The 27,380-nt window shown below is 43.7% G+C and overlaps 1 protein-coding gene across 4 annotated transcripts in view; it reads right to left on the minus strand.

Moving 5' to 3' along the window:
* Positions 1–27,140, minus strand: part of intu (inturned planar cell polarity protein) — a 45,878-nt gene extending 18,738 nt beyond the window's left edge. For 2 of the 4 annotated variants that reach the window (XM_031791903.1, XM_031791902.1), the window contains exons 1-4: positions 26,621–27,140; positions 21,789–22,372; positions 18,454–18,539; positions 1,731–1,949 (exon numbers count right to left, since the gene is read on the minus strand). In XM_031791903.1, coding sequence (XP_031647763.1) covers positions 1,731–1,949; positions 18,454–18,539; positions 21,789–22,372; positions 26,621–26,712 — 981 coding nt within the window. In that variant the 5' untranslated portion in view covers positions 26,713–27,140. Of the gene's footprint in view, positions 1–1,730; positions 1,950–18,453; positions 18,540–21,788; positions 22,373–25,735; positions 26,070–26,620 lie in introns of those variants that run through there. The other 2 variants (XM_031791901.1, XM_031791900.1) reach the window with 1 other exon arrangement.
* Between the last annotated feature and the right edge of the window lie 240 nt (positions 27,141–27,380).

Raw genomic sequence — 27,380 nt, forward strand, 5'->3', positions numbered from 1 at the left:
ATGGATGGCGCTAAATACAGGTCATTTCTTGTTTCAACCTGTTTCAGTCTTCCTGAGATTTGAGACTGGGACGGCGGTTCACCTTCCAACAGGACAATGACCCTAAGCATACTACTAAAGCAACAAGAGTGGCTTAAGGGGAAACATTAAAATGTATTGGAATGGCCTAGTCAAAGCCCAAACCTCAATCCAATTGAGAATCTGTGGTATGACTTAAAGATTGCTGTACAGCAGCGGAAGCCAGCCATCTTGAAGGAGCTGGAGCAGTTTTGCCTTGAAGAATGGGCAAAAATCCCAGTGGCTAGATGTGCCAAGCATAAAGAGACATACCCCAAGAGACTTGCAGCTGTAATTGCTGATAAAGGTGTCTCTACAAAGTATTGCCATTGGGGGGGGTGAATAGTTATGCTCAAATTCAGTTTTTTTTTCTTTTTCTTGTTTTATTATTTTAAAATATTTTGCATCTTAAAACTGGTAGGCATGTTGTGTAAATCAAATGATACGACCCCCCCCCCCCCAAAAAAATATATTTTAATTCCAGGTTTAAAGGAAACAAAATAGGAAAAATGCCAAGGGGGGTGAAAACATTCACAAGCCACTGCATGAGGAAATCAGTCAATTGAAACAAATAAGTTATATGACTGTATTCCCAAACCGCTCGTCCACACAACAACATACACGTTGTCTGTGGATGTAAGGCCAGTTGTACGTACAGCCAAATTCTCTAAAACAAGTTTGGAGTCGGCTTAACATTCAATTATTTGGCAACAGCTCTGGTGGACATTCCTGCAGTCAGCATGCCAATTGCACGCTCCCTCAAAACTTGAGACATCAAGTTTCCACCATAATTTGCTAATAAATTCATTACAAATCCTACAATGTGATTTTCTGGATTTTTTCCCTCATTTTGTCTGTAATAGTTGAAGTGTACCTATGATGAAAATTACAGGCCTCTCATCTTTTTAAGTGGGAGAACTTGCACAATTGGTGGCTGACTAAATACTTTTTTGCCCCACTGTATCTATGAGGTGTGAGTCCCCCCCCCCCCCCCTACAATGTAAAACACATTGAGTACTTGGAAAAGCGTCATATAATCCAATTAATATATTGTATTGAAGTCAGTGAAACTAACGTTAATCACTTCGATCCTTGTGCAATTATTGACATTTATTTATCCCATTACTAATGTAATGGTTTTGTATCGTCAGGGGAGATATTATCAAAAGGAACTAACTTTATTTTTCACACCTTTCCCCTGTTTCTATTTTTCCACTGTGTATGTGTGTGTTTGTGTGTGTGTGTGTGTGTGTGTGCCTGTACATTTTGGATGTTGTTATAAAGAGGCAAAGGCCCTGGATCTGAAAGCCTACCAGAGTGGTAGTTCTGTTCTCTAAAGCTTATGCTTTGTGTCAGAAAACACAGTGTGCCAACAAGCTTTTTAAGTGCTGCACTAAGGAATTTCCTACATGGGTATTTTTTTATATATATATTTTTACATTTAATGACTCAATGCAGTCAAGTACTCATTTATTGAGTGTATAAAATGAACTGCATCCATGAGGTGCTTTTCACTGGGTCTGAAGAAAGCACTTAGCTAACATTGAACTACAGTTAGACGCACAATACGTTTTACATTTCATTTCGGGTTTTGCTTCTTGGTCGAATGTGTTCGTACCAAGCAGTGCACTATATAGGTAATAGGGTGCATTTCTGAGACCTACTGAACTGACCTCTTCCAGGGGGGAGTCTGAGTCCAGTTTGAGTGACAGGTACATGACAATGTGAGGGATGTGTCCTATAGACATCTGGAGCTCCACCGTGTCCTCGCCCCACAGCAGACGCACCAGCTGGCTGACCGGGGGAGAGGGCCTGAGCCTGGGGGCAGAGGACACGTCCACACCCCCCTCCCCTGGTCCTCCTGCACTGGCTGTCACCAGGGTCAGTTTCACCTGGGCGGGAGGGGGAGAAGAAGAAGGAAGAAAGAAAGAGAGAGAGGAGAGTGGGGGGAATAGGAAAAGAAAGAAAGAGGCAGAAAGAGAGAGAAGAAGGGAGAGACAAAGCAAGTTAGCTATCCAAAGAGATCATCATCATATTTCCACCACATTCGACATAGTTTTTCCTTTCTGAACACGTTAAAAAAGACCCGTTGTGGGTTTGGCTACAGAACATAAGCCAGCAGTGAGTTTGTACGAGTCTGAAGAATCACTGTTGGCAAGAATCAGCATGGGAACTACACTGTGATCATAATATGGTCATAAACAGCATTTTATCCTGTCCATTAGGGCTGCAGCTTAACTCATGTGCTCCCCATTTCATGGTTTGGCCTGGTACTACAGGAAAGGGTTCAGTTAAATCCCGTATACAGAGCCATCAGTGATGTGATTTACTTAGGAAAAGAGGAAGGAGCGTAAACAGAATAATGTTGATTGTCAGAGAGAGAGAGATTATATTCCTCCTGACCACTGAAAGTGAAGCGACATGGGTGGGTGTGTGAATCAGAAACAGATCCCACCACAAGGCAGGCCCCAGAACAGTGACAGAAGAACATAGAGCTGCACAACTCTCTGTAATTCTCAGAGCTCATTCCACACTGTACAACACACACACACACACACTTTACAAACCAACCCAGGCAGACAGGCACACAAATGGAAACACATACAGAAACAGTATGGTGGAGATTCATACTTGACAAATTTATAGATTAATATTAATGTCTGTCATTCTCACATTTCAACACAGACCCTAAAAACTATGGCCTACATACACGCAGCCTCAAACTCAAACACACTGTACAAATGCCGAAAAGAATTGTGTAGACACACACACACACACACTAGATGCACATACGCACCGGGCTGGCTCTGGGAAGTAACCTGTCACCACTTGAGAGGTCTGCTAAGGATTTCTGGTTGACTTTAATCAAGACAAATCAAGACCAGAGACCAGATGTGTGTGTGTGCGTGTGTGGATGCGTCTTCAACACTGACAATGGTCTGATTATCTCTCCAAGAACTGTTCACTGCCCTAATGGATTACAAATGAATGGACTGGTGTCAGAAAAATGGTAGAAAGTCCATGCTTACACCAATCCAATGTTGTTGATTTGCGTAGTTTTTCATTTTGTTAGGATCCCCCTTAGCCGACGCCAATGGCAACAGCTGGTCTTACTGGGGTCCGACATAACGGGAAAATACATTACAGACAAAATACTTTACAATTTACATACATTTAAAAACATGAACATGTAGTGTGTGTGCATCTAGCAGTTACACGTACATGTCAGTACGTACACACAAAAAGTAGGGCACATTGGGGGGAAAGAGGTGTTCCTTTATTTGTTTTTTGAAACCAGGTTTGCTGTTCGCTTGCACTATATGAGATGGAAGGGAGTTCTATGCAATCATGGCTCGGTATAATACTGTACGTTTCCTTGAATTTGCTTTAGACCTGGGGACTGTGAAACGACCCCTGGTGGCATGTCTGGTGGGGTAAGTGTGTGTGTGTCCTTGCTGTGTGTAAGTTGACTATGCAAACTATTTGGAATTTCTAACATGATTGTTTCTTACAAAAACAAGAAGTGATGTGGTCAGTCTTTCCTCGACTCTTAGCATGCATAGTATAGTATAGCATAGTAGGTCACCCCTGTGTCTCAGCTGGTACAGGCAACTCTGGGTCTTCCTTTCCTGAGGTTTCATCATAGAGCTTGATGGTTTTTGCGACTGCACTTGAAGAATCTTTCAAAGTTCTTGAAATTTTCTGGACTGAATGACCATGTCTTCAAGTAATGATGGACTGTTGTTTCTCTTTGCTTATTTGAGCGGTTCTTGCCATAATATGGACGTAGTCTTTTACCAAATAGGGCTATCTTCTGTATACCACCCCTACCTTGTCACAACACAACTGATTGGCTCAAACGCATTAAGATGTAAAGAAATTCCAAAAATTAACTTAATACACACCTTAAATAAAATGCATTCCAGGTGACTACCTTGTGAGGCTAGTTGAGAGAATGCCAAGAGTGTGCAAAGCTGTCATCAAGGCAAAGGGTGGCTACTTTGAAGAATCTCAAATATAAAAGAATGTTAAAAAAACTTTTTTTGTTACTAGATGATTCCATGTGTTATTTCATAGTTTTGATGTCTTCACTATTATTCTACAAAGTAGAAAATAGTACAAATAAATAAAAACCCTTGAATAAGTAGCTGTGTCCAAACTTTTGACTGGTACTGTATTTAAATAAGGTATTTCTGTTTTTTATTTTTAATACAATTTGCAAAAATGTCAAAGTCAAGGGGTCTGAATACTTTCCGATAGCACTATGCGCAACTTCATTCAATTTATCGAATCAGTTATTGTTTTCTTGCTCAAACCGTGAACAACACCTGTCAAACTCAGACATTTCTCTCAAAACACAGGGATGTCTATTTTTTTAATTTAACCTTTAGTTAACTAGGGAAGTCAGTTAAGAACAAGGGCTAGGCCCTTTTTTTTCTCAATTTCCGCCTGACTGACGTGCCCAAAGTAAACTGTATGTTGCTCAGGCCCTAAAGCCAGGATATGCATATCATTGGTACCATTGGAAAGAAGACACTTTGAAGTTTGTAGAAATGTTAAAATAATGTAGGAGACTATAACACAATAGATATGGTAGAAAGAAAAAACAACCAGAATTTTTCTTTTGAGAGTCCATGCTCTTACAATGGAAAGTATAGGGGCATACTGAATTCTAGCTCCCAGGATGCAATTCTTATGGCTTCCACATGCTGTCGGCAGTCTATGTTCAACGTTTCAGGCCTGTAACTTCCAAAACTAACAAGAAATATGAGTTTTAGAACAGGGACACAGTCTTGGAAATTTGTGTTTGGGCGAGCGATGAAGACACACCTGCTAAAATCGGTTTCCTATTGAACATACTTCTTTCCGTAAGAAATATTATAGTGATTACATTTTAGGGTATCTGAAGAGTTAATAGAAACGTAGTTTGACTTGTTGAAACAAAGTGGTAGATTTTCAGATTCCTTTCTCTCCATGTTTGAACGAGTGGATTACTCAAATCGATGGTGCCAACTAAACAGACTTTTTGGATATAAGGAATGATTTCATCTAACAAAACAACACTACATGGGACCATTTGGATGACAAACCAGAGGAAGATTTTCAAAAAGTAAGTGAATATTTAATTGCCATTTGTGAATTTATGAAACCCGTGTTGGTGGAAAAATATTTTAATATGGGGCGCCGTCCTCGAAACAATCGCATGGCATGCTTTCACTGTAATGGCTACTGTAAATCGGACAGTGCAGTTAGATTAACAAGAAGTTAAGCTTTCAACCGATATAAGACACTAGCAGGTACCTAAATGTTTAATATCCATAATGTTTATGATTATTTATTTGAATTACGCGCCCTTCAACGGAAGTTGTCCCGCCAGCGGGACGCCGAGCCCAAACAGGATAGCAACATAGGAAAAGGCGCCAATTCTACGACGCACTGAAGATGGTTCCAGAACCGCAGACAGCGACCGTATCCAACCCTGCAGAAAGCGCATGTTATAAAATAATATTTGATTTATTAGTGTTGCACCATTATTTTGACATAATATAACCATATACAATTTCAGTATCACATTTTAGAGTGATGGACTGTACCATCCCTATGGCCTCCATAACAGAATCAGGTACGAATCAGATGTGTCTTGTGCACCATGAAGTCAAATGTCTACCGTTTGCTGATGATCTGGTGCTTCTGTCCCCAACCAAGGAGGGCCTACAGCAGCACCTAGATCTTCTGCACAGATTCTGTCAGAACTGGGCCCTGACAGTAAATCTCAGTAAGCCAAAAATAATGGTGTTCCAAAAAAGCTCCAGTTGCCAGGACCACAAATACAAATTTCACCTGTTTCCCAAGAGCACTCAAAAAAACTATACCTACCTCGGTCTAAACATCAGCACGACAGTTAACTTCCACAAAGCTGTGAACGATCTGAGAGGGCCTTCTACGCCATCAAAAGAAAAATAACATTTTACATCCCAATTAAAATCTGTCAAAAAATACTTGAATCAGTTATAGAACCCATTGCTGACATCCGGGGTCCACTTACCAACTAGGAATTCACAAAATGAGACAAACACCAAATTGAGATAGCATGCAGAAATCTGCAAAAACATCCTTGTGTACAACGTAAATAATAATGCATGCAGAGGAAAATTAGGATGACTCCCCACTAATGATCAAAATCCAGAGAAAAAGCTATTCAATTCTACAAGCATCTAAAAGGAAGCGATTCTCCAACCTTCAATAACAAAGCCATCACTTACAGAGAGATGGACCTAGAGAAGAGTCCCTTTAGCCCGCTGGTACTGGAGCTCTGTTCATTAACACTAACAGACCCCACAAAGCCCCAGGACAGCAACACAATTAGAACCAACCAAATCATGAGAAAACAAAAAGGGAAACAAAAACAAAAAGAAAACAAAAAACTTGACACATTGGAAAGAATTAACAAAAAAATGCTATTTGGCCCTAAACAGAGATTACACAGTAGCAGAATACCTGACCTCTGTGACTGACCCAAATGTTGAAAAGCTTTGACTATGTACAGACTCAGTGAGCATGGCCTTGCTATTGAAAGAGGCTGCCATAGGCAGATCCGGCTCTCAAGAGAAGACAGGCTATATGGCCACTGCCCACAAAACAAGGTGGAAACCGAACCGCAGTTTCCAACCACCTGCCAAATGTATGACTATAATAGACATACATATTTCCCTCAGATTACACACACTCACAACAAATCACATTTTGATCAACTCCCATATCTATTAGGTGAAATACCACAGTGTGCCACCTCAGCAGCAAGATGTATGACCTGTGCCACAAGAAACCAGTGGACCACAAACACCATTTTAAATAAAACTACATTTATCTGTTTATTTATTCTCTTTCATACTTAAACTACAGATTCAGTCACCTTGACTTTTTCCACATTTTGTTATGACATAGCCTTATTCGAAAAATGTATTAAATAGTTTTTTTCCCCTCATCAATCTACAGTCGTGGCCAAAAGTTTTGAAAATGACACAAATATTAATTTTCAAAGTCAGCTGCCTCAGTTTGTATGATGGCAATTTGCATATACTCCAGAATGTTATAAAGCGTGATCAGATGAATTGCAATTAATTGCAAAGTCCCTCTTTGCCATGCAAATGAACTGAATCCCCAAAAAACATTTCCACTACATTTCAGCCCTGCCACAAAAGGACCAGCTGACATCATGGCAGTGATTCTCTCGTTAACACAGGTGTGAGTGTTGATGAGGACAAGGCTGGAGATCACTCGGTCATGCTGATTGAGTTTGAATACGAGACTAGAAGCTTCAAAAGGAGGGTGGTGCTTGGAATCATTGTTCTTCCTCTGTCAACCATGGTTACCTGCAAGGAAACACATGCCGTCATCATTGCTTTGCACAAAAAGGCATCACAGGCAAGGATATTGCTGCCAGTAAGATTGCACCTAAATCAACCATTTATTGGATCATCAAGAACTTCAAGGACAACGGTTCAATTGTTGTGAAGAAGGCTTCAGGGCGCCCAAGAAAGTCCAGCAAGCACCAGGACGTCTCCTAAAGTTGATTCAGCTGCAGGATCGGGGCACCACCAGTGCAGAGCTTTCTCAAAAATGAGAGCGGGCAGGTGTGAGTGCATTTGCACGCACAGTGAGGCGAAGACTTTTGGAAGATGGCCTGGTGTCAAGAAGGGCAGCAAAGAAGCCACTTCTCTCCAGGAAAAACATCAGGGACAGACTGATATTCTGCAAAAGGTACAGGGATTGGACTGCTGAGGACTGGGGTAAAGTCCTGGAAAAAATCTTGTCCGGAGAAGACAAGGTGAGCGCTATCATCAGTCCTGTGTCATGCCAACAGTAAAGCATCCTGAGACTATTCATGTGTGGGGTTGCTTCTCAGCCAAGGGAATGGGCTCACTCACAATTTTGCCTAAGAACACAACCAACACATCCCCGAGAGCAACTTCTCCCAACCATCCAGGAATAGTTTGGTGACGAACAATGCCTTTTCCAGCATGATGGAGCACCTTGCCATAAGGCAACAGTGATAACTAAGTAGCTTGGGGAACAAAACATCAATATTTTGGGTCCATGGCCAGGAAACTCCCCAGACCTTAATGCCATTGAGAACTTGTGGTCAATCCTCAAGAGGCGGGTGGACAAACAAAAACCCACAAATTCTGACAAGCTCCAAGCATTGATTATGCAAAAATGGGCTGCCATCATGTGGCCCAGAAGTTAAATGCCAGGGTGGATTGCAGAGGTCTTGAAAAAGAAGGGTCAACACTGCAAATATTGACTCTTTGCATCAACTTCATGTAATTGTCAATAAAAGCCTTTGACACTTATGAAATGCTTGTAATTATACTTCAGTATTCCATAGTAACATCTGACAAAAATATATAAAGACACTGAAGCAGCAAACTTTGTGAAAATGTATATTTGTGTCATTCTCAAAACTTTTGGCCACGACTGTACACACAATACCCCATAATGACAAAGCAAAAACAGGTTTTACATTTTTTTGCTAATATATTTAAAATAATACGGAAAATATCACATTTACATCAGTATTCAGACCCTTTACTCAGTACTTTGTTGAAGCACCTTTGGCAGTGATTACAGCATTGAGTCTTCTTGGGTATGATGCTACAAGCTTGTCACATCTGTATTTGGGGAGTTTCTCCCATTCTTCTCTGCAGATCCTCTCAAGCTTTGTCAGGTTGGCTGGGAAACATTGCTGCACAGCTATTTCCAGGTCTCTCCAGAGATGTTCGATCGGGTTCAAGTCCGGGCTCTGGCTGGGCCACTGAAGGACATTCAGAGACTTGTCCCGAAGCCACTCCTGCACCATCTTGGCTGTGTGCTTAGCGTTATTGTCCTGTAGAAAGGTGAACCTTTGCCTCAGTCTGAGGTCCCGAGCAGGTTTTCATCAAGGATCTCTCTGTACTTTGCTCCATTCATCTTTGCCTCGATCCTGACTAGTCCCCCAGTCCCTGCCCCTGAAAAACACCCCCACAGCATGATGCTGCCAACATCATGCTTCACCGTAGGGATGGTGCCAGGTTTCCTAAAAGATGTAACGCTTGGCATTCAGGACAAAGAGTTTAATCTTGAGTTTCACAAGACCAGAGAATCTTGTTTCTCATGGTCTGAGAGTCTTTAGGTGCCTTTTGGCAAACTCCAAGCAGGCTGTCATGTGCCTTTTACAGAGGAGTGGCTTCCGTCTGGCCACTAACATAAAGGCCTGGTGGAGTGCTGCAGAGATGGTTGTCCTTCTGGAAGGTTATCCCATCTCCACAGAGGAACTCTAGAGCTCTGTTAGAGTGACCATCGGATTCTTGGTCACCTCCCTGACCAAGGCTCTTCTCCCGCTCAGTTTGGCCGGGCGGCCAGCTCCAGGAAGAGACTTGGTGGTTCCAAACTTCTTCCAATTAAGAATTATGGAGGCCACTGTGTTCTTGAGGACCTTCAACGATGCAGCTTTTTTTTGAGCACCCTTCCCCAGATCTGGATGATCAATGGAAACAGGATGCTCCTGAGCTCAAATTTGAGTCTTATAGCAAGGGGTCTGAATACTTATGTAAATTAGGAATCTGTTTTTTAGTTTGAATACATTTGCAAAAATTTCTAAAAACCTGTTTTCACTTTGCCATTATGGGGTATCGTGTGTAGATTTTTTAGTTATTTTTTGAGTTATTTTTTGAGTTATTCAATTTTAGAATAATGTAACAAATTGTGGCAAAAGTAATGGTGTCTGAATACTTTCCGAAGGCACTGTATTTGCACATTGTTACAACACTGTACATAGCCAATAATAACACTGTACATAACGATAACATTTGAAATGTCTCTATTCTTTTGAAACTTTTGTGAGTAATGCTTACTATTCATTTCTGATTGTATATTTCCCTTGTTTATTTCCCTTTTGTTTATTGTCTATTTCACTTGCTGTGGCAATGTAAACATATGTTTCCCATGCCAATAAAGCCCTTTGAATATAATTGAATTGATAGAGAGAGAGTATAGTATCATCAGTAATACTTTACTATGAGGGTAGTCAGAGGGCATGGTGGTCCAAACCTTTATACAAACTGCTGCTACGCCCATGTAATAGCCACTGTCTACCATGCTCTACCTGGGAGGGCGGACGTTCACACACGCAAAAGTGCCAACATACATACAGCTGGCCAGCCGCGCGTGTAGCCACACTCACAGAAAAACACACATACGCACACAGAGAGAACCACCACCAAAGTTTAAGTTTCCTCGGAGTATGCCAGTTCTACAGTAGCTCCGTCCTAAGCCACGACGGACCGACAAGAGGCCTTGTTGTTTTTTCTCCTCTCTTCTCTTCTCCTCTCCTCTCATCTATTCTCTTCTTCTCCTCTCTTCTCTACAGTGTAATTTGCTATCTGGCCGAGTCTTCTAATCAGCTGTTCTCTCAGTGACCACAGCGTAATGGTCGTTTTCCTGTGGTTATCCCAAACAACTACCTCTACCTCTACCTCTACCTCTGTCTCCGTCTCCCTCTCTCATTGCAAACGCCATCACTCCCCAGACACACTGTCATTTACAAATTCCTCCTTCTTGAGGCCCTGTTTTGACCGTGTGAGGAGACGAATGAGCAAAAAGCTTGAGCAGTTTCCTGAATGGCAATCAAAGCACCATATCTCAGAATTGGATAGTTTTCCTCATGTAAAAAGGTGGAGATTGTTACCTACTATATAGGTTTTGACAGCCGATCGAAGCCAAATGGAATGGGAGAAAATGTCTGTACTCAGTGGTGAGCGCCATTCCACTCAACCATTCCTCCTACAATGGATTTACAGAGACTTAAAGACATCTTTGATCAAGGGAGCAAATTAAATACGGACAAACATAAAATTCCTAAAACAGTCACACACAGAGATTAAATATACAGTGCCTTCAGCAAGTATTCACACCCCTAGACTTTTCCCACATTTTGTTGTGTTACAAGGTGGGATTAAAATGGATTTAATTGTCCTTTTTTTGTCAACAATAAACACAAAATACTCTGTAATGACAAAGTGGAAGATCATTTTCTTAAATGTTATAATTTATAAAAAATAAAACACTAACATAGCTTGATTAGATAAGTATTCAACCACCTGAGTCAATACATGCTAGCATCACCGTTGGCAGTATTTATAGCTGAGTCTTTCTGGGAAAGTCTTTGCAGACCTGGATTGTACAATATTATCACATAAAAAAATAAATGTATTCTTCAAGCTCTGTCAAATTGGTTGTTGATCATTAATAGACAGCCATTTTCAAGTCTTGCCATAGATTTTCAAGACGATTTAAGTCAAAACTGTAACTAGGCTACTCAGGTACATTCAATGTCGTCTTGGTAAGCAACTCTAACCTGAAACACAAGGCCAAATATACACTAATGTCCTGCTGAAAGGTGAATTTGTCTCCCAGTGTCTGTTGAAAAGCAGACTGAACCTGGTTTCCCTCTGAGATTTTGCCTGTGCTTAGCTGTATTCCATTTCTTTTCATCCCCAAAAAACTCCCTAGTCCTTGCCGATGACAAGCATACCCATAACTTGATGCAGCCACCGCCATGCTTGAAAATATGAATAGTGGTACTCAGTGTTGTGTTGGATTTGCCCCAAACATAACACTTTGTATTCAGAACATAAAGTGAATTTCTTTGCCACATTTCTTGCAGGTTTACTTTAGTGCCTTATTGCAAACAGGATTCATGTTTTGGAACATTTTCTATTCTGTACATGCGTCCTTCTTTTCACTCTGTCATTTAAGTTAATATTGTGAACTGACTACAATGTTGTTGATCCATCCTCTGTATTCTCCTCTCACAGCCATTCAACTCTAACTGTTTTAAAAACTTCTTAAGGTATAGGGGGCAGCATTTTAACTTTTGGATAAATAGCGTGCCCAATTTCAACTTCCTGCTACTCATGCCAAGAATATAAGATATGCATATTATTAGGAGATTTGGATAGAAAACACTCTGAAGTTTCTAAAACTGTTTGAATCATGTCTGTGAGTATAACAGAACTTATGTAGCAGGCACAACCCTGAGGACTAACCGTTCAGAAGTTTGTCTCTGTCTGTTCACTGGGTTCTCATTGGGAAACTATATTTCTTAGGAACTTGTTTTCCTACCGCTTCCACTGGATGTCACCAGTCTTTGGAATTTGGTTGAGGTTATTCATTTGTGCAATGAAGAAGTACGGCCATCTAGGAACTGCGTATCACTGTTGAGAGTTGTGCAAGACCTGAAAAGTAGCTTGGTTTGTTGTCTTCCTGTATTGAACACAGATAGACCAGTCTTCAATTTGATCGATTATTAACGTTTAAAAATACCTAAAGTTGTATTACAAAAGTAGTTTGAAATGTTTTGGCAAAGTTTACAGGCAACTTTTGAAATATTTTGTAGTGACGTTGCGCAATTTGGAAGCTGTTTTTTTTCTGGATCAAACGCGCCAAATAAATGGACATTTTGTATATATGGACGGAATTAATCGAACAAAAGGACCAATTATGATGTTTATGGGACATATTGGAGTGCCAACAAAAGAAGCTCGTCAAAGGTAAGGCATGTTTTATATTTTATTTCTGCGTTTTGTGTAGCGCCTGCAGGGTTGAAATATGCTACCCTCTTTGTTTACTGTTGTATACGAGTGTAGCTCGAGTGTAGCTACGAGTGTAGCTTTAATTTAGTACTTACATGTATGATTTAATGAAAGTTAGATTTTTATATCAATTTATTTGAATTTGCCGCGCTGCATTTTCCCTGGCTTTTGGGTATATTGAGACATCATCATAAAAGTGGAATTAATAACTTAACCATGCTCAAAAGGATATTCAATGTCTGCTTTTTTTTGTCATTCAAAAATCATGTTAAACACGATTATTGCACACAGAATGAGTCCATGCAACTTATTATGTGACTTGTTAAGCACATTTTTACTCCTGAACTTATTTAGGCTTGCCATAACAAAGGGGTTGAATACTTAGACTGAATACATTTCAGCTTTAATATTTAAATAATTTGTTAACATTAAAAAAAATATAATTCAACTTTGACATTATTGGGTATTGTGTGTAGACCAGTGACACAAAATCTTGTTTTAATATATTGTGGTATCCCAGGAGGTCTACCCCAGGGGATGGTAATAGAGGAGAGGTATGTGAGGCGACGTTGGCTCCCTCTGCTGGGAATACGCGAGCTGGGCACCCCGACACGGACAGCTTTAAGTGGAGGTAATTAGAGCAAAGTGCCAACCAGCCGTGGAGGCCAAATAAAAGGAGCACGGTGGCACACCGCGACAGAGAACGGGGAGAAGGACCGAGCCAAACCTAAGTGATTTTCTTTGTTATGTTTATTTTCTGTCTTAGTAAAGTTGTTTTTGCGGACTAAAACCTCCCCGTCTCTGTGTCAATCTCTGCCCACTCAACCCAACACCCCACAGTTTACAACATATGGTGGAGAATGCGGGTATCTCAGTAGCTTTGGGTACCGTGGGGTCGAGCGTACGGAGATTACCATGGAGGAGCTGGTGGCTTAGTTCATCCTCAGTCAGCAGAAGCAACAGGCTCTCCAGGAGCAAGCGCTGGAGGAGCAGCACCAACAAAACTACAGACTGGTAGCGGAGGTAGCCCAGTTGAAGGTTGGGAGGGCTCAGGAGTCTGGCCCGAATCAGTTCCTGGTTCCATTAATGGAGGAAGATGACATGGAGTCATATTTGTGCACCTTCGAGAGGACGGCACAGCGGGAAGGATGGCCCCAGCCCAAGTGGGCCAGCCTGTTGGCACCCTACCTCTCTGGGAAGGCCCAGAAGGCCTACTTTGATTTGAACACTGACCAGGCCACAAATTATGAGGGACTCAAAACGGGAGATATTGAGCCGTTATGGGTTCAATCTCGCACACCGTGCACAACTGGTCCACGGCTGGGCCTTTGACCCCACCCTTTCCCCCTGTGCTCAGATGAGCGACCTGGTGCGCCTGACCAATGGCTGGCTACTGACTAAAGTACCGTCCCTCCAGATGCTCAACAAGCTCGTCCTGGATAAATACCTTCAGAACCTGCCATAAGAGATGACGAAGACGGTGAGCATGCGGAACCCCCAGAGCCTGGAGGAATTGCTGACCACGGTGGAAATTTACCAGAACACCCAGGACCTGCTGAGAGGCCCGTGCGGAGAGGAGACGCGGTGAGCTGGGGCACCTCGCGTGGAGCTGTCCTGGCAGGGAGGAGGCCATGCCCTTGCATCCCCCAGCTCTGGGGTAACCCAGATGACGAGTTACGTCACCTCCTGTTGGGCGCACACCGAGACAGCCACTCCGATGGTTCCTGCACGAATCGATGGCATCGACACCAGCACTCTGCTGGACTCCGGCAGCATGGTGACCCTGGCCCACCCGCAGTGGCTCACATGAGAGGGGAAGGAGAAACCGGGGGACGAGGAGGTGACGGTGTCCTGTGTACACAGGGACATGAAGATGTACCCAACGGTGCCAGTGAGGATAACCACCCCAAGGGGGGAGTGCCAGATGCGCGTGGGAGCTGTCCCTAACCTACCTGTGTCCATTCTCCTCGGTCGAGACTGCCCTCTCTTCCAGAACCTGTGGAGGAGGGACCTGGGGAGGCGAGCACGGGTGGTGTGAAAAAAGGAAAAAGGACGGTGGTCTGTGCAACCCAACCCCCACCACGAGAGGTGTCCACTGGGCCCGAGTCGGACCCAGAGGACGGAGACGACCCCACTCCGGCAAGCGAGCCACCGTGCGAGGAAGATCTCAGGCTACCCTTTATGGAGGTGGAGGCCCTAGACGGATCTCCCGACACTAGAATCCTCACGGGTCAGTTTGGGACGGCCCAGTTAGAAGACCCCAATCTCCAGAACGCTAGGGGCCAGGTGATTGCGGTGGATGGCGTACTGTTACCTGGGATAAGTGATTGGCGCTACCCCCACTTCGCAATCAAGCATAATTTATTGTATCAGGTAGTAAAGCATAATGGGGAGACAAGACTTGTTACTCACACCAGCCAGTATGTTAGGACTGTGTTGCAGCTTGCCCTCACCCACCTGCTTGGGGCACACCTGGGATGGAGAAAACCAGGGAGCGGATTGGGAACAAGTGCCACTGGCCCGGAGTCAAGCGCGCCATGGAGGACTACTGCTGTAGTTGCCTGGAGTGCCAGATCACAGCTCCGAGGATGCATTATCGAAACCCTTTGGTTTCCTTTCCCATTATAGGAGTGCCATTCAAGCGGGTGGAAATGGATCTGGTGGGTCTGTTGGTGAAGACCATGAGGGGACACCAATACATCCTGGTCATCGTGGATTGCGGTATCCTGAGGCAATCCCGCTACGCACGGCGGCAGCAAAAGGTATCGCACAGGGTCTCTTCCATTTATTTAGCCGGGTGGGTATTCCACAGAAAATCCTGACGGACCAGGGTACCGCGTTCATGTCTCGGGTGATGAAAGATGTCTGCAATCGGTTACGAATAAAACAGGTGAGTACCAGTGTGTACCATCCAGCCCACGACAGGCTGGTGGAACGCTTCAACAAAACCCCAAAACAGATGCCTAGAAGGTCGTTGAGAGAGAAGGGAGGAACTGGGACTAGCTGCTGCCCCACCGAATGTTTTCAGTGTGCGACGTACCCCAAGCATCCACGGGGTTCTCCCCCTTTGAGCTCCTGTATGGTCGTCGGTCCCTAGGAGGAGGTCTGGGAAGAGCAGCCGACCCCACCTTCGCAGCATAGTAGAACATGTGGAGAAGATGAGGGAGAGGATGACGGCGATTTGGCCAGTGGAGAGAGAGCACATGGCCCAGGCGCAATATGGCCAGGAGCGTGTCTACAACCGGGGGGCCCAACCACGAGAATTCCAACCAGGTGAGAAAGTCTTGATGCTGATCCCTACAACAGAGAGTAAATTCCTGGCTACATGGCATGGGCCCTACGACATCGTTGAGCGGGTTGGCGACGTCAAATATAAGGTCCACCAACCGGGGCAGAGAAAACCCCTCCAGCTTTACTATGTGAATTTACTGAAGAAATGGCACGCACGCTGTTCGTAAACATGGACCCGGCCACAGCAGGGCCCGCCCTCGGTCGAAGTTGCAATGGGGGAAGACCTCAGCCCGACCCAACGACAAGAGCTCAGAGAGTTGGTCCAGCGGAATACGGCCGTGTTCCCCGAGGTGCCGGGGCGTACGGATCTCGTGGAACATCATATCAACTCCCGTACAGGAGAAAAAGTGTGTAAACGGCCATACAAGATACCGGAAACCCAGAGGGTGGCGGTCCAGCAGGAAGTGGCGACAATGCTAGAAATGGGGGTACTGGAGGAGTCACACAGTGAGTGGTCTAGCCCCATAGTGCTGGTTCCGAAACCGTACGGAACCGCCCGCTTCTGTAATGACTTCCGGAGCCTGATCAAGGTCAGTAAGTTCGATGCCTACCCCATGCCTCGTGTGTACGAACTGAATGACTGCTTGGGGATGGTGAGATACGTCAGCACCTTGGACCTGACGAAGGGGTACTGGCAGGTGCCACTGGCAGTGGGGGGCTATACCACTACCGGGTTCTGCCTTTCGGGCTCCACAGGGCACCAGCGACCTTTCAGCGACTCATGGACCGCGTCCTGCGGCCGCACAGTGAGTACGCCGCTGCTTATCTGGACGACATAATTGTGCACAGTGACAGTTGGGAGTCGCATCTTTGTAGGTTACAGGCCGTGGTGGATGCGCTAAGTGGTGCAGGTCTGACCGCGAACCCCCTCAAGTGCAAGCTGGGCTATGCCGGGAAATGTGAAACCCCAAGAAAAAAAACGTTGCTATTAGGGGATGGCCGGTCCCCGAACCAAGAGGCAGGTGAAGTCATTCCTGGGGTTTAGCAGGGTACTACTAATTTTGCCACAATAGCTTCTCCCCACAGACTTAAAGGCACAACTACCCCAGATGGTGCGATGAACGGAGGTCTACTCCGGGGGATGGTAATAGAGGGGAGGTACGTGAGGCGAAGTTGGCTCCCTCTGCTGGGAATACGGGAGCTGGGCACCCCGACACGGACAGCTCTAAGTGGAGGTAATTAGAGGAAAGTGCCAACCAGCCGTGGAGGCCAAATAAAAGGAGCATGGTGGCACACCGCGAGAGAGAACGGGGAGAAGGACCGAGCCAAACCTAAGTGATTTTCTTTGTTATGTTTATTTTCTGTCTTAGTATCGTTGTTTTTGCGGACTAAAACCTCGTCTCTGTGTCAATCTCTGCCCGCTCAACCCAACACCCCACGGTTTACCACAATATTTTAAACTCAGGCTGTAGCACAACAAAATCTGGAGAAAGTCCAAGGGTGTGAATACTTTCTGAAGGCACTGTACACTTAGCTGGATTTGGTTCATTTATTTATTGAATAATGTGATTCTGATGTAGGGCAGTGACACAACATCTCCATTTATTTCATTAAAAACTTAGACTGTGACACAACAAAATGTGAAAAAGTCCAAGGGTGTGAATAATTTCTGAAGACACTGTACACTTAGCTTGGTTTGGTTCATTGATTCACTGTGCAAAGCAAGATAAGTATCTGGTATTCGTACTTCAGATCACACACTTTAACTTGAAATTTCAAGCACGTCTCTCATTGAGGTCAATTAATGATTTAGCTCACTTATCTCAGCTCTGAATCAGGCCAACTCAAGTCATTCTAGCCTTATGAATGTGTGACTTTGGTCAGAGCTACAGTATTAGCATCCATTGGGTTTATGCTAACATCCTAGCCCTCACTTTTAAAGTGTGGGGCAGTGGAATGATCCTGACACAGTCTTAGTCTGCCTTGTGTGTCTGTGTATGTGTGTCTACCTTGCATCTTAGTGTGTGTATCTGCCTTGTGTGCACCTGCCTGCCATGAGTGTGTAGAAACCAGCTTCTAACACTTTTGAGCAGAGCAGACGTGTTGGTTCGAAAAAAGGAGTTTGTCTGTAATTGAGTTCATGTGGAGGACTTCCCTTTCTTTGGCTGCTGTGGCTGTTTCAGAGGTTACGTCCCAAATTGCACCCTAATCCCTACATAGGGCAATACTTTTGATCGGCGCAGGGTGCCATTTGGCGCACAGAGACATGTATGTTTTATGTGGTCTTTTCATGAAGAAAACCAAGAGCTGAGAAAGATACATGATCATGGAGGTCAAATCATGTGAATAGGGCTCAACAAACAACATCTAATCTGTTGGAGGTCTTTGGCATATTTTCGCATTGTGGAAGCAGCATTACAGCTAATAATACACTTACCTCAAACAACACACAACAGCGCATACTTCTCTCTAACTACTGTTCTTTTAATATGGCAGTAATGAGTGGGGTGGGTGGTCTTGGAAACACACACACCTGTGTAGGCCCAGGAATGCAGGAGAGAACCCTCTCAATGTTCTCTGTGGTAACATCCACATCGTCCACTGCCACAAGGTCGTCACCTGAGGAGGAGGAAAAGGAAGTCAATGCATAACAGCAGCATGTTATTAACGTAGATAGCAAAAAACAAGCGTCAATAGTGATATTTCTGCAAACGCACTCTATCGAGTCTGTACTGTAGGCTAAGCAAATGAATGTACAGTTGAAGTCGGGAGTTTACATAAACTTAAGTTGGAGTCATTAAAACTCATTTTTAAACCACACCACAAATGTCTTGTTAACAAACTATATTTTTGGCAAGTCGGTTAAGACATCTATTTTGTGCATGACAAGTAATTTTTCCAACAACTGTTTACGGACAGATTATTTCACTTGTAATTCACTGTATCACAATTCCAGTGGGTCAGAAGTTTACATACACTAAGTTGACTGTGCCTTTAAACAGCTTGGAAAATTCCAGAAAATTATGCCATGGCTTTAGAAGCTTCTAATAGGCTAATTGACATCATTTGAGTCAATTGGAGGTGTACCTGTGGATGTATTTCAAGGCCTAACTTCAAACTCAGTGCCTCTTTGCATGATATCATGGGAAAAATAAAAGAAATCAGCCAAGACCTCAGAAAACAAATTGTAGACCTCCACAAGTCTGGTTCATCCTTGGGAGCAATTTCCAAATGCCTGAAGGTACCACGTTCATCAGTACAAACAACAGTACGCAAGTATAAATACCATGGTAACACACTGCCGTCATCCCACTCAGGAAGGAGACGCGTTCTGTCTCCTAGAGGTGAACGTACTTTGGTGCGAAAAGTCCAAATCAATCCCAGAACAACACCAAAGGACCTTGTGAAGATTCTGGAGGAAACAGGTACAAAAGTATCTACAGTAAAAAGAGTCCTATATCGACATAACCTGAAAGGTCGCTCAGCAAGGAAGAAGCCACTGCTCCAAACCTACCATAAAAAAAGCCTGACTGCCAGGTTTGCAACTGCAAAAAAGCCAGGTTTGTAACTGCACATGGGGACAAAGATCGTACTTTTTGGAGAAATGTCCTCTGGTCTGATGAAACAAAAATACAACAGTTTGGCCATAATGAACAATACCATCCCATTTGTGATTCACGGGGTGGCAGCATCATGTTGTGGGGGTGCTTTGCTGGAGGAGGGACTGGTGCACTTCACAAATTAGATGGCGTCATGAGAAAGGAAAATTATGTGGATATATTGAAGCAACTTCTCAAGACATCAGTCAGGAAGTTAAAGCTTGGTCACAAATGGGTCTTCAAAATGGACAATGACCCCAAGCATACTTCCCAAGTTGTGGAAAAATGGCTTAAGGACAACAAAGTGGCCAGAGTGGCCATCACAAAGCCCTGACCTCAATCCTATACAAAATGTGTGGGCAGAACAGAAAAAACGTGTGCGGGCAAGGAGGCCTACAAACCTGACTCAGTTACACCAGATCTGTCAGGAGGAATGGGCCAAAATTCACCCAACTTATTGTTGGAAGCTTGTGGAAGGCTACCCGAAACATTTGATCCAAGTTAACCTCTTGAGTGTAGGGGGCAATATTTTGATGTTTGGATGAAAAACGTACCCAAGTGAAACTGCCTATTTCTCAGGCCCAGAATCTAGAATATGCATATAATTGTCAGATTAGGATATAAAACACTCTAAAGTTTCTGATATTGCATGTGAAAACCTGAGGAAAATCCAACCAGGAAGTGCTGTTTTTCCTGAAACCTCTCTGTTCTATTGCATGCCTTCCCTCCATTTAAAGGGATATCAACCAGATTCCTTTTCCGATGGCTTCCAAAAGGTGTGAACAGTCTTTAGACATAGGTTCAGGCTTTTATTCTGAAAAATGAGCGAGAACGATCACATCGCGTCACTGGATGGCTAGGTGCCTGCAGAGTTTTGCACGCGTGAGCAGCTTGGAGCAGACATTTTCTCTCTCATTCCTATTGAAAAAGTTACGGATACTATTTGGAATTTTCGTAACTGGGAGTCTCGTGAGTGCAAACATCCGAAGATCATCAAAGGTAAGCGATTCATTTTATTGCTTTTCTGACTTTCGTGACCAATCTACTTTGCTGCTAGCTGTTTGTAATGTTTTGTCTGCTGAGAGAGATGTCCTAACATAAACGCTTGGATAGCTTTCACCGAAAAGCTTTTTTGAAATCTGACATGCCAGGTGGATTAACAACAAGCTAAGCTGTGTTTTGCTATATTGCACTTGTGATTTCATGAAAATTAAATATTTTTAGTAATTTAATTTGAATTTGGCGCTCTGCAATTCAGTGGATGTTGACGAAAATTATCCCACTAACGGGATGGGTGCGCCAAGAAGTTAAACAATTTAAACGCAATGCTACCAAATAATAATTAAGTGTATGTAAACTTCTGACCCACTGGGAATGTGATGAAAGAAAGAAATGCTGAAAAAAAATCATTCTCTGTTCTATTATTCTGACATTTCACATTCTTAAAATAAAGTGGCGATCCTAAATGACCAAAGACAGGGAATTTTTTACTAGGAATTTGTAAAAACTGAGTTTAAATGTATTTGGCTAAGGTGTATGTAAACTTCCGACTTCAACTGTATGTATGCATGTATCTTTTCGGCCCTGTTTTTAATGAGCTGCACTGTTTTTAATGAGCTGTAAGTCAAATTCCTAACAACTTTGGTTGGTACGGCGAAAAAGTATTGTGTCATCTGTTTTCCAAATAGTATGGTTTTAGTGGAGGAGCACAGTCTGGAGATATAGTCCACGGATATAAAAAGAGCCAAACATGCTGTTGTTTCTTTTTGTATATCATGGAGTTTCACCTGCCCCTGTGCAGATCTCTATCCATTCTTATCTCCTTAACAAAGACTTCACCTCAATTATTTCAGGTATTTAACGAGTCTAGGCTAATTGTTTTAGCATGGAGTGGTAGGCTACATGAAAGGCATGGCTTTAAACACTAACTCATGTGGAGTTTCTTTGCATTCCTTGGTCTGCCCAAAGCAACTGTGTCGACGTCAGTCTCCACAAACATAAGAAACAGTTTGCTGTAAAACAACTTTATAAGTACTTAATATCATGTCAATAAAAAATGTCTTGCAGTCTTTCTGGGATTTCTGCCAGTGCCCATCCAAAAGTCTAGCAATGTGTATATGACAGGCACATTAGGTGAGTCTGAAATGGCACCCTTATTCCCTTTAAAGAGCACTACTTTTGACCAGGGCGATTGTGGTCAAAATCAGTTGGCTATTTGGGAATAGGGTACCATTTCGGACATCCCCACAGTGAGGTTTTGAACACTCACCGATCAGTATCTGTGTACACTTGATGGCGGGGCTGTTGGGCACCAGGCCGTGGACGGTGATCCTCTCCCCTCTCCCCCCTGCAGGGTCTCCCTGGCCCCAGGACGGGCGATGCACCACCCCCAGCAGAGCCTCCAGTAGACCCCCTCTCTCCGGGGGAGGAGGTGAGCAGCTGCCCAGCCGTTTGGGGTTCAGGTAGACACACACCTCTTTCAGATGCTGCTGCTGGACCACCAGCCCCACCCTCTGCCCCGCCTGGTTTTTCAAGATGGACGTCGGAAGCGATGACGAGTCTTTGGCTCCTCCGTCGGGCCCACTCCGCTGGGATGGCCGCCTCTTCCTCCGTAGGATCCTGGCAAGTCTTTTCAGCTTGGGCTCTCCTTTGGTTGGAGTGCCATCAGAACGCTTCCTGCACTCCTCGCTGATGATCTCCGCCTCCTTCTCACTGAAGTGCACGTGATTGGTGGGGAGGCCATTATTGGCGGCGGCCTGAGCTAATGCCGCCTCCTCCTCGCCCTCGCTCAGCTCCAGGTAGAAGAGCTCGCCGTTCTTCTGGACGTCGTCCAGCCATTCTGGCTCTAGGTCGCTGGGAATGAACAGACAAAAAGCATAGACTGAGTGAAACTGTTTCAGAGCAGAGTCAAAAGTGATGGTTTGCCTGCCCAGTGAACCCATCTGATAGGAACTGTCAGGTTAAGAACTACAGTGTAGAGGTGTAAGGCTCACTTGAGGATTAAAAGTGCATATATTCTAATCAATTTAGAGCACATTGGCTTTCATCACAATATGTCAGATTAGCCCTTGTCGACTTCAATCCCCATCTAAACAGGAGTCTTGTATGATGCTATTCAAATGGGTTAGTAACACAATTACACTACAGTGTAACAAGTGAAACTCTGTCAAACAGCCAGAAAGTCTGATAGCCCATCATGTATTGTGTTCTGGGTCAGTGTAGAACTCAAGGAGAGAGCGATGACTGAAAGGCACATTTGCAAGAGAACAACCACCATGTAGGCTACAGGTGTAAAGTTGTATGACATACATTGTTGTTTTAATTTAATAATACTTCAAAACAACTACATTTACAAGACGTTTTATTATCCCCTAATCTTCTCTCTCACTCATTCCCAGGGGAGTGCATTTCTGTTCTAATTTATCGTGTGGCATTTGGGGGAGAAAGAAAACAACACGCCTGGAGAAAGACTAGAAATTGCATTTTTTTGAGACAGGCAGAGACAAGGAAAAGGGAAACCCACATCACCGCCCCGAGAGAGAAAATGCCCTAACTCGGCAAAAAGAAAACCTAAAAAATTCAGCCAGGCATTTTTTTCTGTCGGTCGGTCTCCCTCTAAATGAAGCTGTGCTGCCTCTGTGGTAGACTCTTGGAAAACACATCCATAAATTCACTAAGGATGGTAAATAGCATATAATTATTTAAGTTTCCAAATTGGAATATATTTTGAGTTCTATCAAACTTTGATAGAAAAAGAGGAGGAGAGTAGTATACTAGGCCCAGAATAGTGCAACTACACTTATGGTTCCTTTTACTTTTGCCTCATCCATCTCTTCTGTTTCAATACCACGTCTGCGTCCCCAATGGCACCCTATTCACTACATAGTGCACTCCATTTAATCAGGGCACATAGGATTCTAGGGAAAAGGGTGCCATTTGGATGCATTCCATGGCTTACAGTTGAGTTCTACATTAATTGAGTACAGATGACGACCTTCTTTGAAAGGTGACATGGCCAGATAGGGTAGCAGAGATAGTTATCTGTTCATACCAGTGCTGCAGTGCAGATAGAGCTCTGGTCCCTTATCCTCAAATCATCTCAGAGTAGGAGTACTAATCTAGGATCAGGTCCCAACCAGTCCATATAGTGTCATTCATGATGATCTAAAAGGCTAAACTGATCCTACATCAGTACTCATACTCTGAGAGGCTCTTTGGATACGGTGAACACAACATTTAAACATAGTTGCCATGGCGCCCTAAAAGCAGCCTAAGTACAGAGCTCCTGTAAATGTGTAGCTACATATTTAGTTATATTTGAGGTGTTTTTAATTATAGAATTTGAATCAGCTCTTTTGTTTTTGATAACATAAGAGTTTTTATTGTATATATACAGTCTCTGCTGTTTTTGAGCCACGGATTTCCATATTGACTGACAGGTTAACACGTTTTGGCTTGGCTAGCTTTTTGTTTGAAAGAGTCGCTTGAAGCCTAAGAAAGAGGACTACAGCAGTGCTAAGGCAGAGGGCACGTAGTGAGGACGACTGGCTACTATTCTGAACTGTGAGTAGTGATCTTTCTGGCGCCCAGACCTGATGAAGCATCAGCCAAGTGTCTGCTACACAGAGTGGAAGAGAAGTCCAGTAGCTACAAGATCATCAGCAGACTCCATCACCATCATCAACCATGCAGCTTTCAAAGACTTGGCCTCTATTGATTGATCTGTCAGGATAAATTGCTTGTTTGTTTTTTGCTCTTGAAGCACTTTGGGATTCTATGAAAAGCCCTATAGAAATGTAATAAATTATAAACTTTTAAATTAATCTCATGGAATCCATATACTACACAGACTTTGTTAGGTGAACATAGCATAGGCCTACCTTGCTTTATTATAAGAATGCATGCCATGAGCTTAATGAAACAGATGTTGATACTGCAAAGCCATTCACACATTGGTGAAGAATAATAGTAGCCAGTAAGCCACCTCTAGACCACTTTACAGTCAGTGTGCATCCTGCTTCACCTGCCAAGTCGCTTCCAGTGAGCTGCCTCGGTTGTCAAGTTCTAAAGTTGAGTTGGCAACTGATGAAGATGACTAGACAGCTGAGGTTGCAAACAAGGACTGCCCCCGCCCCCCTTCTCCTTCTCCGTGGCCAACGTGAGTAAAACATTTAAACGTGTTAACCCTCGCAAGGGCCCAGACGGCATCCCTAGCCGCGTCCTAAGAGCATGCGCAGACCAGCTGGTTGGTGTATTTACCGACATATTCAATCACTCCCTATCCCAGTCTGCAGTCCCCACATGCTTCAAGATGGCCACCATTGTTCCTGTTCTTGAGATAGCAATGATAACGGAACTAAATGACTACCGCCCCGTAGCACTCACTTCTGTCATCATGAAGTGCTTTGAGAGACTAGTCAAGGATCCTATCACCTCCACCTTACCGGCTACCCTAGACCCACGCCAGTTTGCATACCGCCCCAACAGGTCCACAGACAATGCAATCGCCATCACACTGCACCCTACCCTGTCCCATCTGGACAAGAGCAATACCTATGTAAGAATGCTGTTCTTTGACTATAGCTCAGCATTCAACACCACAGTACCCTCCAAGCTCATCATCAAGCTGGGGGTCCTGGGTTTCAACCCCACCCTGTGCAATTGGGTCCTGGACTTTCTGATGTGCCGCCCCCAGGTGGTGAAGGTAGGAAACAACATCTCCACTTCGCTGATCCTCAACACTGGGGCCCCACAAGGGTGCGTGCTCAGCCCCCTCCTGTACTCCCATGACTGCGTGGCCATGCACGCATCCAACTCAATCATCAAGTTTGCAGACGACGCAACAGCAGTGCCTTGATTACCAACAATGACAAGACAGCCTACAGGGAGGAGGTGAGGGCACTCGGAGTGTGGTGTCAGGAAAATAACATCTCACTCAATGTAAACAAAACATTCACCCCTTTAGATTTGTGTGTATTATGTAGTTGTTGGGGAATTGTTAGATTACTTGTAAGATATTACTGCACTGTCGGAACTAGAAGCACAAGCATTTCGCTACACTTGCATTAACATCTGCTAACCATGCGTATGTGACCAATAAAATGTGATATGATTTGTATTTTGCAAACAGTCAGGCAGCCCTTCAATACCATAGCCCTCTCAAAAATAGGGTTTCTTTTTGGAAGCAACAAGCAATAATGTACAGGGTTATCTTACTCGGAGTAGTCGGACTGACTGTAACTTGATGATGTTGATTCACTATCATTCCCGTTGTCATGCAGTTCCTCCCTGTCGTCGCCCTCCCGTCTCGGGTGCTTACACGCAGCTGCATGGGGCTCGAGCGTCCCGCTATAATCTTTAGTAGTCATAATTCCATTCGTTTAAATGTGTTCGACAAGATGATACCGGTCATAACTCTAAACTTAAAGCTAATACGTTTGAGCTACTTTCCACTTTGTGAGCATCCGCAGTCTATCGCCATGTTGTCTGCATACGGGCTCTTCAACTATGCCACGTGACGCAAATTGTCTCAGTGTGGTTGGCTGATGTTCACGTTTCCCTGACAACATGGAAGCTTTCCGTCAGCAGGGTAGAAACAGACAATAGGCGTGCAATAAAAAGAGGTTGACTGAATAAATGTTTCAGTGTAACAACGTTAATAGTAACAAAAATGTAAACTACGGTTAAACTCTTCTTGACTATGCCTAAACTAAGCGAAACATTTGTCTGAAACGCTCTGGAAATATGAGACACTAATGTATCTCAAATGTGCAAAGTATCTAATAAAATCACAAACGCAGCTAAATCAAAAATATTGCGACATTTTAACAAGCTATCTCCCGCTGAATAGATGGGCAAGAGCACCAATTATGTTTAGTTCGCCCCCTCCCCATCCTCACGAACTGCACCAGATCTTTAAATTCCCTTTAAAATCCCATGTGGCATTCAGAGTGCTTTGGACTTTGGACAAAGCAACAACAGTCAAACAAAAGTGCAATGAATGCGAGAAGAAACACAAAGAAAGTGCAAATAGTTTACTAGACATTTTCATATCAACTCTCTTCGTCGTTGCCGTAGCATAGCATGTATCAATATACTGACCTGTATAGAAGCACCCTGCGTATGGAATCAAAATCCTCAAAATTATTAGAGAACGACCTGGACGTTCCCCTATCTGTAGCAATATTAAACATAATTTATGTTTCATGTTTTAACGGATAGGGTGAGTTCAGCACAGATCATCAAGGCTTTCCGATAAAACATTTCCATTCCGGACAAAAAGTAATGTCTCACGGCTTGGGATGAATAGTGCCGTTTTGGACCAGTCGTCTGCCAGCAGGCGTTTTCTACATTTTTAAATGCAGTTTACATGTTTAAATCCTATGTCTTGGTCCGGTGGTGAATGTAGAATCCTTGCCCTAGTCCGAATGAAAACCTAATGCTGCTGTCGATCCTAATAAAAATTCTAAACTTCTCCTCACGTCAATCACTGAGTCAAGGATACGCAGTTCGCCTGCGGATGCGTTTGAAAACGCAAAGAAAGCCGTCCTGAATACTTCTCCAGACTCCAGTCCGTAAGCGAGCGCAGGGCAACACATGCACGAGTTGAACCGCTTCTGGTCTAGCGGGTGTACTTGGCAGGTGGGGTAAAATGCCGCCTCTTTTGCTCAATAGATCAAATCCAATAGTATTAGTCACATGCGTCGATTACAACCTTACAGTGAAATGCTTACTTACAAGCCCCTAAACAACAAGGCAGTTTAAAAAATACGAATAAGAATAAGAAATTAAAGGAACAAGTCATTAAAGAGCAGCAGTAATATAACAATAGCGTACAGAGCCAATGGAGGTTAGTGGACGT

The sequence above is a fragment of the Oncorhynchus kisutch genome, linkage group LG16 (genome assembly GCF_002021735.2).
Source record: "Oncorhynchus kisutch isolate 150728-3 linkage group LG16, Okis_V2, whole genome shotgun sequence".
Lineage (NCBI taxonomy): Eukaryota > Metazoa > Chordata > Actinopteri > Salmoniformes > Salmonidae > Oncorhynchus > Oncorhynchus kisutch.